At 39.6% G+C, this 17266-nt stretch overlaps 1 protein-coding gene across 1 annotated transcript; it reads left to right on the top strand.

Annotated features, from left to right (window-relative positions):
• Positions 1-2505: 2505 nt before the first annotated feature.
• On the top strand, positions 2506-16271 carry LOC131237938 (probable jasmonic acid carboxyl methyltransferase 2). The gene is made up of 4 exons (XM_058236039.1): positions 2506-2702; positions 3317-3721; positions 13283-13555; positions 15190-16271. Exons 1-4 carry the CDS (start codon positions 2553-2555, stop codon positions 15565-15567), a joined length of 1206 nt encoding a protein of 401 aa, XP_058092022.1. The 5' UTR covers positions 2506-2552; the 3' UTR covers positions 15568-16271.
• The last annotated feature ends 995 nt before the right edge of the window (positions 16272-17266 follow it).

The raw sequence follows: 17266 nt of genomic DNA on the forward strand, positions 1-17266 counted from the left end.
TGTAAACGGTTTGGATGGCATACAAACATCAAGGTGGAGCCTGGGAAGGTTTCAACGGTAGGTATGTCTTTCCCCAATTTTTCCTCTCGTGTGGCCCACTTGAGTTTTGCATCCACCTCATCGTTAGTCTTTTATCCTAAAATGAGATCTCAAAACAAATGAACGGACTAGATTTCCAAAAAAAAAATGGTCGTGGGCCCCACCCAACATCCTTCTGCAGGAACTTCACACGAAATGCTTTCGTAGGAAATCCATCCCAGGGAATAGGTAGAAAGGGAAAAAAAGAGAGGAGACATTTCGGGTTCTTTATGGACCCGAGTACAAATGCGGGCTGACGCCTTCGTTTGCTTATGTGTCCTCCTATCTTCTAACATAACCACTCTCCACCAATATAGGGGCTACATATCTAGCCTGTCCTGAGCTTTGCATGGCGGGGGTAGTACCTAATCCGTGGCCCCAACTATATAGTTGGTATAGATACGTGTCGAAGACGAGCACTGACGCTCCTCAAGCTCCAAGTTCTACAAACGGTTCAGAGGAGATCAAAGTTACATTAGCCCCATAATGATGTATTTATTATATCCACACCGTTCATCAAATTTTCGAGATCATTTTAGATCATGGGCCAAAAAATCAATCATATTCAATAATCAAATGGACCACACCAAAAATAGCAGCGAGGTAATGATTTTTACCCTTAAAAAATTCGTAAGGCCCACCATAATGTTTATTTTCCATCCAATCTGTTCATAAGGTCACAAATACCTGTATTAAGAGTAAAAACAAATTTCATATTGATCTGAAACTTCTGTACCCCCAAAAGGGTTTCAATGGTAGACGTTCAATCACTCACTGCTTTTTACAGTGTGGTTCACTTTATCTTTAGACTTGTCTTATTTTTTGTCTCAAGCCTTACGTTGAGCTCTCCAAATAGATGGACGATTTGGATATAACACATACGTCATGATTGGATCCGTAGAACTTGCTGACATCAATACACCAGCTATATACCGGTATGTGGTACACTAGCCAATCTGCTTCCATCTGTACCATGCCTACGTGGCAAAACTTTGTGAGCACCGCTACGATGCATGTGAGTTGTTCATTCATTTTGCTAGATAATTTTCAAAAAGGGGCAAATCCAAACATTCCCTAAGTTTGGATATAATGCTTAAATTTTCTCCAAAAAAATTGAAAGAATTCTTGACTAATTTTTTCGAACCATTCATTTCTTTTAATATTCTACCTTAACCCATATATGAAATCTCCTACTTTTATCTGAAAAGCACGTGTCTTACTAAGGGTGTACACGGACTGAGCTAGCTTAGTTTGCTCGCTCCACTCGATTCGAAGCTGAGTCCGAGCTGAGTTGAGCTGATTTTTTGCGCTCGAAAATGAGTTTGAGCAGGCCACAGCTCGACTCGACTCGGATCGAACCAGTTTGGTAACTCGGTTACTTTGCCATTGGTGTTGCTCACCAAGTGTTTCATAAAATGACTCAACGAAGTGTGGCCGGTGGCAAGGAAGGTATGTGCATGAAACAAATGCCCTTTTTTTTTTCTTGGGTTTTCTTAGTTTTTATGTTGTTTAGAAAGTATTTGATACAATACCTATAAAACCATTGCCTATCTTTTACAGATAGAGGCATTTTGAAGGTGCAGTCCATGTGTTTGTGGAAATGCCTCAATGGAGAACTTGGCTTGATCTTGGCTCGAACTTGGCCCGAGCTACTGACCGAACCGAGCCGAGCTAGCCAATCAGGCTCGAGGACTGAGCTGAGCCGAGTTCGAGCTGAGGCCAGCCAGTAGCCGAGCTGAGGCAGCTCGACCTGGTTCGACTCAATGTACACCCCTATGTCTCACATTATAAGTAGGGCTGTCAATGGGCCGGGCCTGAGGTAGGTCTCAGCCCAGTCTGTTGGATCAGCCCTATTCATAACTCAGATTTTTCAGGCTTGAGCCCGGCCCATTGACACCACTAATTATAAGACCATCCCCACGTGTATACTTGTGTAATGGTCACAGACGCGTGTGGAATTACCAAACCAAGAAATGGAAGGGCATTTATGACCATGGACTTAAAGGGTCCATCCTGACGTACGGATGAACGACAGGCTATTCCATCTCTACCACACAACCCTGCCATGAGAGCTCCACGAAAAGGCCGATGTTTTGAAAATCTCATGATATTTTCGCAATAAGTAAAGTTAATGATATTATCGCAATAATTTTACAAGATTTTAAAAGAATATCACCAGTTTTGAATTTTTCCTGGAATTATCTCAATAATACATATCATAATTATGATTTAAAAAAAATAATTTATTGATTATATATAAATAAATAATTTAATTTATAATAAATATTATTATAATTTTATTCTTGTTGAGATTTTCCGATATCTTCAGAAAATCTTTAAAATTTTAAAATCTCAAGAGAAATTCCCAAGAACGAGATTTTTCACAATGGGTACTGCTTTATAAGAAAGCCCCTTGAGTAAGAGAATACAAGCATCTATAGAGAGAGAGAGAGAGAGAGAGAGAGAGAGGAGCAATGGAAGTTCATCAAGTTTTCCTCATGAATGGAGGGTCAGGAGAGACTGAGGCCATGCAAGTGCAACCAAAGGTCATGGAAGTGCCACATGTACTTCACATGAATGGAGGGTGTGGAGAGACTAGCTATGCTAAGAATTCAGTAGTCCAGGTTCCTTCTTTCAACCTTCATATGGTATCTCTTTCTCTGCATTAACTATACACTGAAGTTTGGTGTATAGCCTATGGTTGGTAAATAATCCCATAAATGTGGACCATCCACTTGGTGGGTCACCTCTTGTTAGATGGCCAACACCATAAAAACTGCATGGGTGAAGAACTCTCGCTTGGACATCAGAAGGGGAGAGTTCTGCTACTTCCACACGTGTAAATCATAGATTTTCTTCATGGCATGGGCCAACTTTTCATATAGGATCATGCATTGTGACACACTTGATGAGTGGACTTTCCTGATTTTTATCCGGGTCATCTACAAGGTGGGACCCAGCTGATGGATGGTTTGGATCTAGCTCATCTGTGCTGCATCCTAGTTTAAAAACATGAAAGTACTTAATTCGACTCGAAACCCAGTGAGTTGAGTTGACTCAAAAACTCGGGTGAGTTTTTCTGAGTTTCTCGAGTCCTGGTGAAATCCGTGCATGCACACGTGTAGAGTTAGCAGACTTGGCGTGGAGGTAGTGTATACACCCAACTTCGGTGTATACTTCACAGACAGGATTCTTCGTTTATCCTAACATGTCATTCCATTCATTTGTGTATTTGTAGAATAAGATCATATCCATAGCCAAGCCCATCATAGAAGAAGCGATACTGGACCTCTATTGCAACACCTTGCCCAAGAGCCTGGCCATAGCTGATCTGGGCTGTTCGTCAGGGCCCAACACATTGCTGGTCATCTCCGAGATCATCGACACCATCCACGAGAAATGCTGCCTTTTGAACCGTCCATCACCCGAGTTCCAGGTGTTCTTGAATGATCTACCGGCGAACGACTTCAACTCCGTCTTCCGGTCGTTGCCGGCGTTCCAGGACAAGCTCAGGCAGGAGAAGGGAGCCCACTTCGGCCCATGTTTCATCTCAGGCGTGCCTGGCTCTTTCTATGGGAGGCTTTTTCCGGACCAAAGCTTGCAGTTTGTTCATTCATCTTCTAGTCTCCATTGGCTCTCCCAGGCAAGTTACATTCTTCCACCATTGGTTGCTGGGCCCCGCATCACACTACCAAGTGGGGCCTCATTCCCACCATTGGATGGCACGTGTGATCCATCTGGGCCGTTCCGACTGTGGTTCACACTATGAAATTGCCATGTACCAAAAATCGGGGTAATACGCTCATCAAGGGAGTCACACGTGTGCTTTGTATTAATACCTTTTGGATGCCTTTCTTTCCAGCCGCCCATTTTTCTCGTACAAGTGTGATTTTCCTGGTTGGCGGATCTCCACGTTGATTTTTGTCCCGGAGCAGCGTTAATATGATGGCTCTGATGCTAATGTGGGCCCACATCCTTATCATTCTATCAAAATCGGGTTTTCCGTTGCCACATATACAAATTTTCTATTTGTGGGAATGTGATTGGGCCACGACATCACATACTGCATTTAATATAGCAGGGCTGACAGTGTCCGTAATGACGTCAACCATGTGCGTGTCTATATATGTATATAACCTGACCAAAGTTCTGGGCCAAAATAAAAATGGGGCTGATTTTATTTTTTAATAGCATAACCAAAGTTTTGGGTCAAAATAAAAATTGGGCTGAAATTAAAGAGGTGCTGCATATATATATATATATATATATATATATATATATATATATATATATATATATATATATATATACACTGTTTTTATTTTTTAATAGCCTAACCAAAGTTTCGGTTCAGAATGAAAATTGAGCTGGAATTAATGAAGTGCTGCTTCGTGTAGATTGTTCAGATTTTGGAGTCAGTATATATTTTTTTTCTTATTTTTCAACACACGCACACACAACCCACACACTCACGCCGTAGTGGGCTTTTACTTTTAATGGTAATTCATCGCTTTTTCCAATGACCTGTTCACCTAAGAATTGAATCTACTTATTAAGTTTTGGGATAACGTGCTTAAATGAGATAAGAAAATGTATATAAAAAAAGCATTCATCAAGGTGGGCCCCAGACAGTAAAAGTAACACCCACTAAGCTGTTACTGGGGTAACATCTAATCCACTCCTCCAAATTTGATGGTTGGATTAGCCTGGTTTCTAGAGGCAAACTTTCACAGTGACGTGACCGCGATGTGTTGGTTGAATGTCATCCACACACTCCTCAGTAGGATGATGCTTATCATTTATGTACGGATAACTTTTTGGAGGCACCGGCCTCTTTGTTTAAGGCCTAGATTGGCTTCTATTTGATTAGTTGATAGATTTGTGTTAGAATATTTGTGTGATCTTGTTATCATACATAATATTACAATAATATTCTCTGGCATATTACGTATATTATAATATTATTTTTTGTATTTATTGTCTTTCTATAATTGTTTGGCCTCATTCACACATAAATAAGCCCTCTTTGTATAGTTTATATATACATTGAAATACAAAATTTCTCCAACAATGTCTCCTTTCTTTTCTCTTTACTTCTTCAATTTGGATGGATTTCAACACAAATTAACTGTGGTCGGCACCAAACATGCCACGCGACCACTGATGTAGTGGACCATCACAGAAATTACAGTGGTTGGTGAGTGGTCATAGGTTCCATCTAATAAATGAGAATTGATGATTTAGAGGTGTCTGTGGATGAATAGTTATCCTAATAAAACCTTGTACCTTTTGGCGTGCTTTCATTTTCTAAGTAGTCATGATTAGCAAAACTGTTTTAAAGTCGTGTATTTCATTTTCTTAACTTCCATGATAATGTGGGCCAATGTTGATGTGGGCATGACGATCAGTCTGTCCATCATTTTTCGTCTCCTTTGCTCTCCTTCACACCTGAAAATCACGCTGATCCAAAACTCAGTTTGAACACAAAAATCATTCTTAAAACTTTTAAAATCACATGGATGTAGTTCACCATGTTTTGGAATGACTTGGTTTTTTGGTGTCCACTCATCCTAGTGGGGTGCATCTTCTAAATTACTCAGCTGGAATAAGCAAAACATGGCAGTCTTTTTAACATGGCACGACCCCATGACCACTATTTGTTAGGACCTACCATGTATGCGAGTCATTTTTTGTATATACCAAGGATGACAGAGATGTAAGTTTTATATTTTTAATTTCTTTTGAGATATATATTATTACTGAGATTCATAATCAATGTGATACATTTTCTCCATTATCAATATAATAACTAAGGTATTAAACTCATTCAAGTGTTTTTTATATAGATGACAGTTCATTTATTTGGATCTACTTCATTTTTTAGAAGATCTAAGTTACAAGAAGTTTTTAATTGCCAATCACCACGGTTTCCTCTATTATGGTCCACTTGAGATTTGGATCTACTTCATTTTTTAGATCATGCCCTAAAATGAGCTATCATATTGGATGAACGACGACGGTATAAGACACATACATCATGGTGGACCCTATAAATAGGGATCTAATCCCCAAGTCACCTCCTTCTAATTCATTGACTAGTATGGAAGGCTCCTACTAGGGAGTGGGAGGCCTCTTTGAATTTTATAGAATAAGCTTATCATACAACTCTACTTGTCGTTAGGGCTATACACGAACCGAGTTAGCTCGGTTAGCTCGACTCGACTCGACTTGACTGGAAAAAGATCGATTCAACTCAGTTTGAAATTGAGTTCGAGTCGAATTGAGGTGATTTTTTTAGCTCGAAAAATTTCGAACCAAGCTCGAGCTTAACTCGACTCAGATTGAACCCAACTCAAATTAAACTAGTTCGGCGACTCGGTTAATTCGATATTGATGTTGCTCACCAATTGTTCAATGAAATGACTCAACAAAGTGTCAGCTGGTGGCAAGGAAGATATGTATATGAAACAAATACCCTTTTCTTTTCTTGATTTTGATGTTGCCTACAAGGTGTTTGATGAAATACCTGTAAAACTGCTGTTGCTGTTTTACATACAGTGAGAATTTGAAAGTGTAATCCATATGTTTGTGAAAATGCCGCACAGTGAACTCGGCTCGAATTGTCCCAAGCTACTGACTAAATCGAATCGACCTGGCCAGTTAGGCTCACCGAGCCGAGCCAAGCAAAGTTCGAGCTGGGGTCAGCTAGTGGTTGAGCCGAGTCGAACTCCATTCGACTTGTGTACACCTCTACTTGTCGTGCTCACTATGGTTGTTCCATTAAATCAAGCAATTCATAAGAGTTGCCCCACCATGAACAGTGAGATATAGCTCTTCAATCCATTGAGGTGATTGGATTGCATATTTTATGTTGCACTATTCCAATAAGGGCCTGTTTGGATACCACTAGATAAGTTATTTTTTATACTTATAACTATAGATAAGTGACTTATTTTAGATAAGTAAGTTTGATTTATAATTAGTTATAAGTAACTTTTTTACTTAAAAGTACACAATCACTTTAGTTAATTTTTTTTTTCATTGGAGAAATGAAAGAGAGTAAAAGTAGATACGTATGTTGTTTACTAAATATAATTATCTTCTTAATAAGTAAAAACTAAAATGAGTTACTTGTAAAATAAGTAGCTTGTCTTAGCCAACTTAAGATCAAAATGGGCCCTAAGAGATTGACGTACTATGAATGAGTAGGCATCATGACTAGCTGTATTGTCTAATTGGATTCACCTTCAAAAGGGATGAAGAATGCACAAATGTCATTTTAATTTAGACCTAAGCTTATATAGTGTGTTTGATGCACTTCTACAAACCTTATCTCACCTCCTACCTGAGAAAATAGGTGCTAATAGTCCACTGATAAATTGAAAAATTAGGCGTGAAAACCCTTTCACCAAAAATCCTATTTTGCAAAAGTGCATCCAAACAAGCCTTCATTGGCTGAAAGGGACGTTTCTCTAGCTATAGAAAAAAAATGTGGACCTTGCAAGTGGAAGTCATTTATTAGACGGCATGATCAGACATCACTTAATTTTGGTAATTAATGCACTAAACATTTGATTTTTATGTCATTTCATTCCGAGTTCCGAAACTTTTTCTCTCATGAACATGTGACATCTGATGTAGACGTTTCAAATTGGACTTGGCTTCATTGATCTTTGGGCATGTGCATTACGTCCACGCTGTCCATTCATTTTGACAGCTCATTTTAATGCATGATTCAAAAAATGAAATAGATCCAAATCTCAGATGGACCACACCATAGGAAAACTTATTTGGGGCCACCAAAATGTTTATTTGCCATCCAACCCATTCATAAGGTCACAAAGACATCAATAAAAGGACCACACAAAATTAGCTTGATCCAAAACTTTTGTAGCTCACGAGAAGTTTTTAATTACCAATCACCATGGTTTCCTCTACTATATAGTCCACTTGAGATTTGGATCTACTTCATTTTTTTTAGATCATGCCCCAAAATGAGCTATCATATATGGATGAACTACGAAGGTATAAGGCACATACATCATGGTACACCAGCCAATCCGCTTCCATCCCTCTTCCATATGTACCGTGCCTACGTGGCAAAACTTTGTGAGCTCTGCTACGATGTATGTGAGCCGTCCAATCATTTTGCCAGATAATTTCCAAAAAGAGGCAAATCCGAACATTCCCTAAGTTTGGATATAATGCTTAAATCTTCTCCAAAATAAACTGAAAGAATTCTTGACTAATTTTTTCTAACCATTTATTTCTTTTGATATTCTACTGCTCAACCCATACATGAAATGTCCTAATTTTATCTAAAAAGTACGTGTCTCACGTTATAAGTAGGGCTGTCAATGGGCCTGGCCTGAGGTAGGTCTCAGCCCAGTCTGTTGGATCAGCCCTATTCATAACTCAGATTTTTCAGGCTTGAGCCCGGCCCATTGACACCACTAATTATAAGACCATCCCCACGTGTATGCTTGTGTAATGGTCACAGACGCATGTGGAATTACCAAACCAAGAAATGGAAGGGCATTTATGACCATGGATTTAAAGGGTCCATCCTGACGTACGGATGAACGACAGGCTATTCCATCTCTACCACACAACCCTGCCATGAGAGCCCCACGAAAAGGCCGATGTTTTGAAAATCTCATGATATTTTCGCAATAAGTAAAGTTAATGATATTATCGCAATAATTTTACAAGATTTTAAAAGAATATCACCAGTTTTGAATTTTTCCTGGAATTATCTCAATAGTATATATCATAATTATGATTTAAAAAAATTAATTTATTGCTTATATATAAATAAATAATTTAATTTATAATACACGCACACACAACCCACACACTCACGCCGTAGTGGGCTTTTACTTTTAATGGTAATTCATAGCTTTTTCCAATGACTTGTTCACCTAAGAATTGAATCTACTTATTAAGTTTTGGGACAACGTGCTTAAATGAGATAAGAAAATGTTTATAAAAAAAACATTCATCAAGGTGGGCCCCAGACAGTAAAAGTAACATCCACTAAGTTGTTACTGGGGTAACATCTAATCCACTCCTCCAAATTTGATGGTTGGATTAGCCTGGTTTCTAGAGGCAAACTTTCACAGAGTTGTGACCTTGATGTGTAGGTTGAATGTCATCCACACACTCCTCGGTAGGATGATGCTTATCATTTCTGTGCGGATAACTTTTTGTAGAGGCACCGGCCTCTTTGTTTAAGGCCTAGATTGACTTCCATTTAGGCCTTAAACAAATAGGCCGGCGCCTCTACAAAAAAAAAAGGCACCGGCCTCTTTGTTTAAGGCTTAGATTGACTTCCATTTGATTAGTTGATAGTAGGGTTGTACACGAACAGAGCTAGCTCGGTTAGTTCGCTCAACTCGACTCGAAAAAGCTCGATTCGACTCGGTTCGAAGTTGAGTTAGAGTCGAGTCGAGTTGATTTTTTGAGCTCGAAAATGAGTTCGAGTAGGCCAGCTCGACTCGACTCGGATCGAATCCAGCTCGGATCAAGCTCGGATCGAACCAATTCGGTGACTCGATTACTTTGCCATTAATGTTGCTCACCAACTGTTTGTAAAATGACTCAACGAAATGTGGCCGATGGCAAGGAAGGTATGTATATGAAACAAATACCCTTTTTTCTTTTTATTTTTCTTGGTTTTTATGTTGCTTATAAGGTGTTTGATAAAATACCCATTGCCTCTGCTTGTAAAACAATGAGATTTTGAAGTTGCAGTTTAAGTGTTTGTGAAAATGGCTCAATGGCAAACTCGGCCCGAGCTGGCCTGAGCTACTGACCGAACCGAGCCGAGCTGGCCAGTCAGGCTCAAGGACCGAGCTGAGCCGAGTTCGTGCAAGGTTTGGATTGTCATTCAGTTGGACTGGATGATTGAGTAGAATAGTGGGCCCCACTTCAGGTGATGTGCTGCGCAGTCTATCTGCGCAGCTTTGCGTACTAGGGTTGGAATGCTATAACTGTCTTATGCAGACGGCAATTTGAGTTGTACTAGGATGCTACAATGTGGGGCGTGGGAGAGAGAGTTGTGATGGGTTTCAAACTCTCTCTCTACAGATTCTATAAAAGAGAGCTGGGTCCCCAATCCTACATTACAGCAGAAATTCGAGTCCCATCTTGTGAATTGCAGAAAGGGTGTGAAAGAGAGGCAGATCCTAAGTTCTACAAGTATTCTGGTATTCTTATCCGGCTTCCATGGTAGCATCTCAGCTAGGTAAGCTATCCGACCCCTGATCGCCATGTCCCATGCACAGAAAGATCCGTGGACCTGTTCCGCATATAGATTAAGTCCTACAGTTGAGGCCAGCTCGACTCGGTTCGACTCGATGTACACCCCTAGTTGATAGGTTGGATGGATTTCAACGCAGATCAACTACCGAACTTCGGAGGTGAGATGCTTAGGGGAGTTTTGATTGGCGGGGCAAGACATTGTCAGAGATGGGCCCCAGTTTTTTTAAGGTTTTATCATACATAGTCGGCCCATCTTTAACAGCATACAGCTCCACCGCTCATGGTCAGCCTATCTTTAAGAGCATACAGTTCCACCACTCCATCCACGTGCATAAGATTTATGGATGACTGCTTGAAGTATACTCGTATAGTAGAGAGGTTTGGTAAACTCACCCGTGTAGATATAAGCACACGTACTAATAGGGTACATTTATTCAATCCAGAATTATTGGGTACCACCGCCTGTCCCTAGATAAGAATGCAGAGGGGCTCTGAGGGGCCATTGGAATGTATGGGTTTTATCTGCACTGTACATCTATTTTTCTATATCATTTTAGGGTACAAGCTTAAAAAAAAAGAAGAGAAATTTTTAAGATTCAAGTGGATCTCACGCACCACAGGAAGCAGCAGTGATAATGACACCCAAGAAACCTTCCCAAGGGTTACCGTGATGGTTAATTGCTATTCAACCTGTTCACATGGTCACATAGACGTGGATGAAGAGAAAACACAAATATCAGCTTGATCCAAAGCTTCTGTGGGACCCCAAAAAGTGTTCAACAGTAAATTTATAATCCTCACTGTGTGGTCCACTTGAGCTTGGAACAGCCTCATTTTTGGGCTTCTTTACTCCAATGATATGGAAAAATGGATGGACGGTGTAGATAAAGCACATACATCAGGGTTTCGGCCCAGAGGCCCCATCCGTTCCTATCTAGGGACCAGCGGGGTAGTAACCAGTCCGCGTCCAGGCCTTCCCTCAGGTTTGGCCGCACATTTCAGATCTCATGGCGAGTGTGTGGGCCCCAAAAAAGTGTTCAACGGTGGACAGTTTTTTTATTTTATTTTTATTTATTTATTTTACACACGCACACACACCACCACGCACTCACGCCGTGGTGGAATTTCACCACCTACTCGAACCCTCAACCAGGTGTTGAAACTCCTGAGAGTCTACCACCGGAGTGAGAGTAAGGACCCAACTTGATAAACAGCTTGGATCTTGCACATGCATGACATATTGGCACGTGTTTTTGCATGTGGATGGATAGGTCCCTCCACAGGCAATATCAACCATTGAATAGCGGATGAACGGGCGCATTTGTTGTTTGGTGCCACATTTCAATGTCCATGTCAGATTGGAGTTGTCCTAGGGCCGAGTAGGCATGATCCCACGACATTCATTAATTGATATTTATTCCTTTCCATGAAGTGAAGAACTGATGTGGTGGACCATCATGGAAATTACTGTGGTTGGTGAGTGGTGATAGGTTCTATCTAATAAATGAGAATTGATGATTTACAGGTGCCTGTGGATGAATAGTTATCCTAACAAAACCTTGGACCTTTTGGCGTGCTTTCAATTTCTAAGCAGTCGTGGTTAGCAAAACTGTTTTAAAGTCAGTGTATTTCATTTTCTTAACTTCCAAAGTGATGTGGGCTCAATGTTGATGTGGGCATGACGATCAGTCCATCCATTATTTTTCGTCTCCTTTGCTCTGCTTCGCGCCTGAAAATTAGACTGAACCAAAACTCAGGTTGAACACAAAAATCATTCTTAAAACTATTAAAATCACATGGATGTAGTTCACCACGTTTTGGAATGACTTGGTTTTTTGGTGTCTACTCATCCTTGTAGGGGTGCATCTTCTAAATTATTCAGCTGGAATATGCAAAACATGGCGGTCTTTATACAATTCAAAAGGTTTTAACATGGCACGACCCCATTACAACTATTTGTTAGGACTTACCATGTATGTGAGTCATTTTTTGTATATACGAAGGATGAGAGAGATGTAAGTTTTATATTTTTGATTTCTTTTGAGATCTATATTATTGCTGAGATTCATAATCAATGTGATACATTTTCTCCATCTTCAATATAATAACTAAGGAATATTAAACTCATTCAAGTGTTTTTTTATATAGACGATGGTTCATTTATTTTTAAGCTGTACTGTTGTCATTAGAGAAAAATCTTACTTATAATGATTCCTTTGATACAAGTTTTGTACTTTGTCTCGTAACCCTTTAAAAGTAATTTAATCGAACATGTTGAACAAAACTAATCATTTAGTATAAGAAGAAGATTAACCATAAGTATATTACCAAACTACGTGTACCTGTTGTCCCTTGCTTTTCACTGTCTTTTGGATTTGGGTTTAACTTTTTTATTTTGTGATTTTGCTTTGCCATTGTGTGCTAGTGTTTTTCCACAACACTGTAAAGAGTTATGTAGTGAAAATTCATTACATAGTGAAAACAGAATTATACATGTTTTCTAATTAAGCCACATTTTGTTTAAAAAAAGCCTTATATGAACTACTAAAAAAATCAGAGATCGGCAGTGGCCATCCACTGGTAGAGTTGAGTAGAAAGTGAAATTTTTTAGTAGAAATTGATCAATTCATACACATATTACTTGAAAAGGGAAGATATTGGAGAGGGAAACGATTGATATAACCTGCTATTTAATTAATGCTTACATACATCAGGACATTGCCTACAAGTGATTCGGCTCAAAATCTCATCGAGACTAGTTGATTCGGCCGAGTAAATCAAATCGAGTAAATGAGTTGTAGCACAATGGTTTTCCTCCAACTAAAGTGATTTTCCTCCAACTAAAGTGATTTTCCTCCAACTAAAGAAATTTCATTCCATGTATTTTGTTTGAAAATTCAATGAAATGATTCTATTTTACTCACAGAGAATCACTTAACAGGTTCCTCCAGAGCTTGATATATCCACCATTACACCATTGAACAAACAGAAAATATTTATTTCCAAGACAAGCCCTCCTAGTGTGATAAAGGCCTACTTTGAGCAATTCCAAAGGGATTTCTCACTGTTCCTAAAGTCGCGTTCGGAGGAGATAGTGCCGGGAGGCCGCATGGTGTTAGCATTTGTCGGCAGGAGAACCGCTGACCCCACTAGTGAAGAGAGTTGCCATCAATGGGAGCTCTTAGCACATGCTCTCAATGACATGGTTTTAGAGGTAATTCCTTCTCTTCTTCTTATTATTTCTTCTAGTTCTACACAGCTACTATCGGAAACTCAGATTGAGTCATTCACTCTTGAGTTGAGTCAGGACTCATCTGAATTGGGGACCAATTGGTTTGATTCATTGGGGTATTGAACCAAATCGGGTCCGATCAAGTCTGAGTCGACTCGGACCGAATCTTAAAACCATGCTGCTGCTACTATTCTTTTTTCCTTCTACATGGCTTTACGGATTTTGTTTTATCAGTAAATCCTAACTAAGGTTCTATTCTCAGTAACTGGATAATTTTCTTCTCTTTCTTTTGTATGTGTTTTGCTGTCCATCAAAATTGTGGACAATAGCAAAATGGGGCACTGCTAAAGAAACAAATTGGTTGAACGATCCTGATTAACTGAGATGTGATCATAAAATGGACGGTTAAAAATATAAATTGCCTATAGTCCAACTTAATAGGCAAAAATGTCCATCTAGCAAGATTTTTCATTGACTAGTATAATCTTTTCATTATGTTGAATCCATAACAAGGACACAAAATTGACCGTCTATATCGAGTGCATGTGTGGCCCATCCATCCATGTATGATAAATATATGATTCCTCTAACAAAAAGTTATAGGAATGCCTCTAAAAATGAAAAGATGAAACCATTTAAACCATGGTTTTTTTTTTTTTTGCCCCTCATTTCTGATGAAACTTGTATGTCTCCGGTGGGTATGTAAATGGGCCCACGTAGCGCGAGCCAAGGCTCAGCCCATGAACTAAATACATGCGCCCAGCCTCAGTGAAGCCCACTAAATAAGCAACTAGGTTCAAGCCCAATCCATAGGGGTGGTAATGGGTCAGGTCAGGATCAGCCCAATCCATAGGGGTGGTAATGGGTAAAGTCGGGATCAGCCCAATCCATAGGGGCGGTAATGGGTCAGGTCAGGATCAGCCCAAACCCAAACCATGGGTTGACCTGACCCACATAAAATTCATCAGGTCTCGAGCCAACCCATTTAATTGTAACTGGGCTTGTGCTTGACTGACTCGACCCAACCCGGCACAACCACATGACTCAGGTTTAAGAATGGAATATAACGCTAAAGGTATTACCAACCTTGCCTAATCAGTGAATACAACAAACATACACACATCATTTGTATCTATCTATGTTTATCTTCTATTATATGTTTTTTTTATATTCTCGGTTGTATCAGATCAGGCAATTTGGCCCAGCCCATTGATAAGCTATATGGGTGGGTTGGGTTGGCAGGGTTCAACCCAAGTCAAACCTATTTACTTAAATGGGCCACATTTTCTAACCTGAGCCTGACCCACCACCCCTTTAGGTTAGCCCAACAGAATCTGGTCGGGCCAGTTGACCTAATCAACCAGACCAACCTGGCCCAATTTGTTACTGGTTCCTAAAAGTCATGTCTAGGTACAAAACATGGACCTTTGATCTTCCCCCAAGTCAACCCCAAAATGGGCCATGTCTGGGTCCGACTGGCCTAATCTTGAGTGTTATATTAGTTACTTGGATTACCAGAATAGGTGGTTTTTGCTATGAGAATTACTACATTAATCAAATCACAACCAAATAACGTAACTGATAACACCATGCGTTTTCTAACTCAATATTTTCAGGGCATTGTTGAAGAGGAGAAGGTGGATTCCTTCAATGCTCCCTACTATTCGCCATCACCAGACGAGCTCAAGTCCGAGATAGAAAAACAAGGGTCATTCGCTCTCGATCAACTTGAAGTCTTCGAAGTCGACTGGGATGCAACGAACGGTGATGATGGTGTTAGTGAATATGTACAATCTGGTATTAGTAAGCTAACGAGTGGCCAACGCGTGTCAAAGACCATCAGAGCCGTTGTTGAGTCAATGATCGGCCATCATTTCGGAGAAGAAATAATGGACGATTTATTTCAACGGTACAGCAAGATCGTAGATCAGTACATGTCCGAAAACGTATGCAAGTATGCCAATTTGGTCATCTCTGTGGTGAGAAAGGCCTAAAGAAGCATTGTGGAAAATCATCACTAATAATTCATCAAGATAAGGTGACAATGATCTAGTTTCTTCTAGATCACTATAAGTTATGATGCTCCTATTTGTATTTTGGGTACTTGACAGTCCAATCCATTGATCTGGGCCGTCTATTAGATTCAAAGTACAAACTAATGGGATGATCCCATCTGTCCATTAGTTGACCTCCTTCTTAGAAACTATCTATTTTCCTAGCCATGAATGGTATGGTTAGGATTCTGTGATATGATAAAAGTGATTCAATAAAAGTATAAGCAATCTAGGATGGGTGGGCCCCAAGAAATAGACAGCTCAAGTGGTTGATTAGGTCTTTTTTCATAAATGATCTTTACCATCCATTTTATAGGCTATCCATTGGACGGATATGATTTTCATAGGGTAACTTACAAAATGAGTGTTGGACCTAATGAACTGTACGGATTGGTTGATTGAGCTGTCTAAGTGCCAATATGCAAGTAGGGGCACAAAAACTTCTTCAGTGGTTTGAGAGCAGCAGATCATTTCTCTTGGTTGATATTTGATTAGTGAAGAGTGCTCCAATAATCTCGTTATGTTTCTGTATTATTTGTTATGATTTGATGTGTATTAGATGTGGTTCTTTTATTGTTTATTTAATCATTTCGATGTTGTCTAAACAAAATTAAAGTTCATGCATGTGAGTCACTTGTGCTGAATGGTGCTACCAAGGGTTAAAGTATCCTCCAAAATCGGTACCTATCACCTGGGGGTGCAACTCAGGCTGGGTTGGGTGTTGGGTCAACCAGACCTCAAGAGGACCCAACCTGAACAAATCAACCTAAGGACCTTGGCAACCTGATCTGAACTTGAGTTGGGTCAGTTGGACATAATCCAAGTTGCAGCCGTAATATTGGTGGATGTGTCAGGATCGCTCACGAATGATATAGTTGTGTTGGAAAGAAACAACCCGACGCAAGGGTGATTTGGGTTGTAGCGGTGATGAATAATACCATACTTGATACCAATGGGCAGGAAAGCAACCCCAAATCACATCAAACAACACAATAGATAAATAAAAATTCAGGCAAACATAGAAAATATAGAGATTTTATGTGGAAAATTCTTGCAGAAAAAAATTATGGCATAAAGCGACGATGAATTCACTATATAAAAGAATTACCAGAGATGAAACAACTTATAAATGGAAAGGCTAATTTCTTCCATTCAAAATCCTTTTTGGCTCTTAAGATCTATTTGTCTTCACCATAATCGCATAATTAATAAGGTATTTATATACCTTGTACCTTATTAAAAATAAAATTGCACTTAGGCAAACTTACTGTCAATCGAATTCACAGGACTTGGTAAACCGTCAATCGAATTGACACCTCTCTTGATTGAATTGATGACGTCCAAAATCATTCCGTGAGTGATCTAAAAAATTCAAGAATATTTTGAACAAATCAACAGTTACATTGATTGAATCGAAAACTCTTCTCTAACACTAGAATTGAAGGCACTCAATCAACAAATACACCAATTTAAAACCTTGGTGGTGCTTGCCCTTTGCTATGTACATATAATAGTTGCATTGTTGGTTAGTATCATGTTGGTATGTGAGTGTCGTTGGTGCGAGGCTCTTGTAATCTGCATACTTAAAATGTTTTCTCCCCTACCTTTTCTCTGTTTACGGTACTATCGAGATGGGTAA

The sequence above is a fragment of the Magnolia sinica genome, chromosome 2, assembly GCF_029962835.1.
Source record: "Magnolia sinica isolate HGM2019 chromosome 2, MsV1, whole genome shotgun sequence".
Lineage (NCBI taxonomy): Eukaryota > Viridiplantae > Streptophyta > Magnoliopsida > Magnoliales > Magnoliaceae > Magnolia > Magnolia sinica.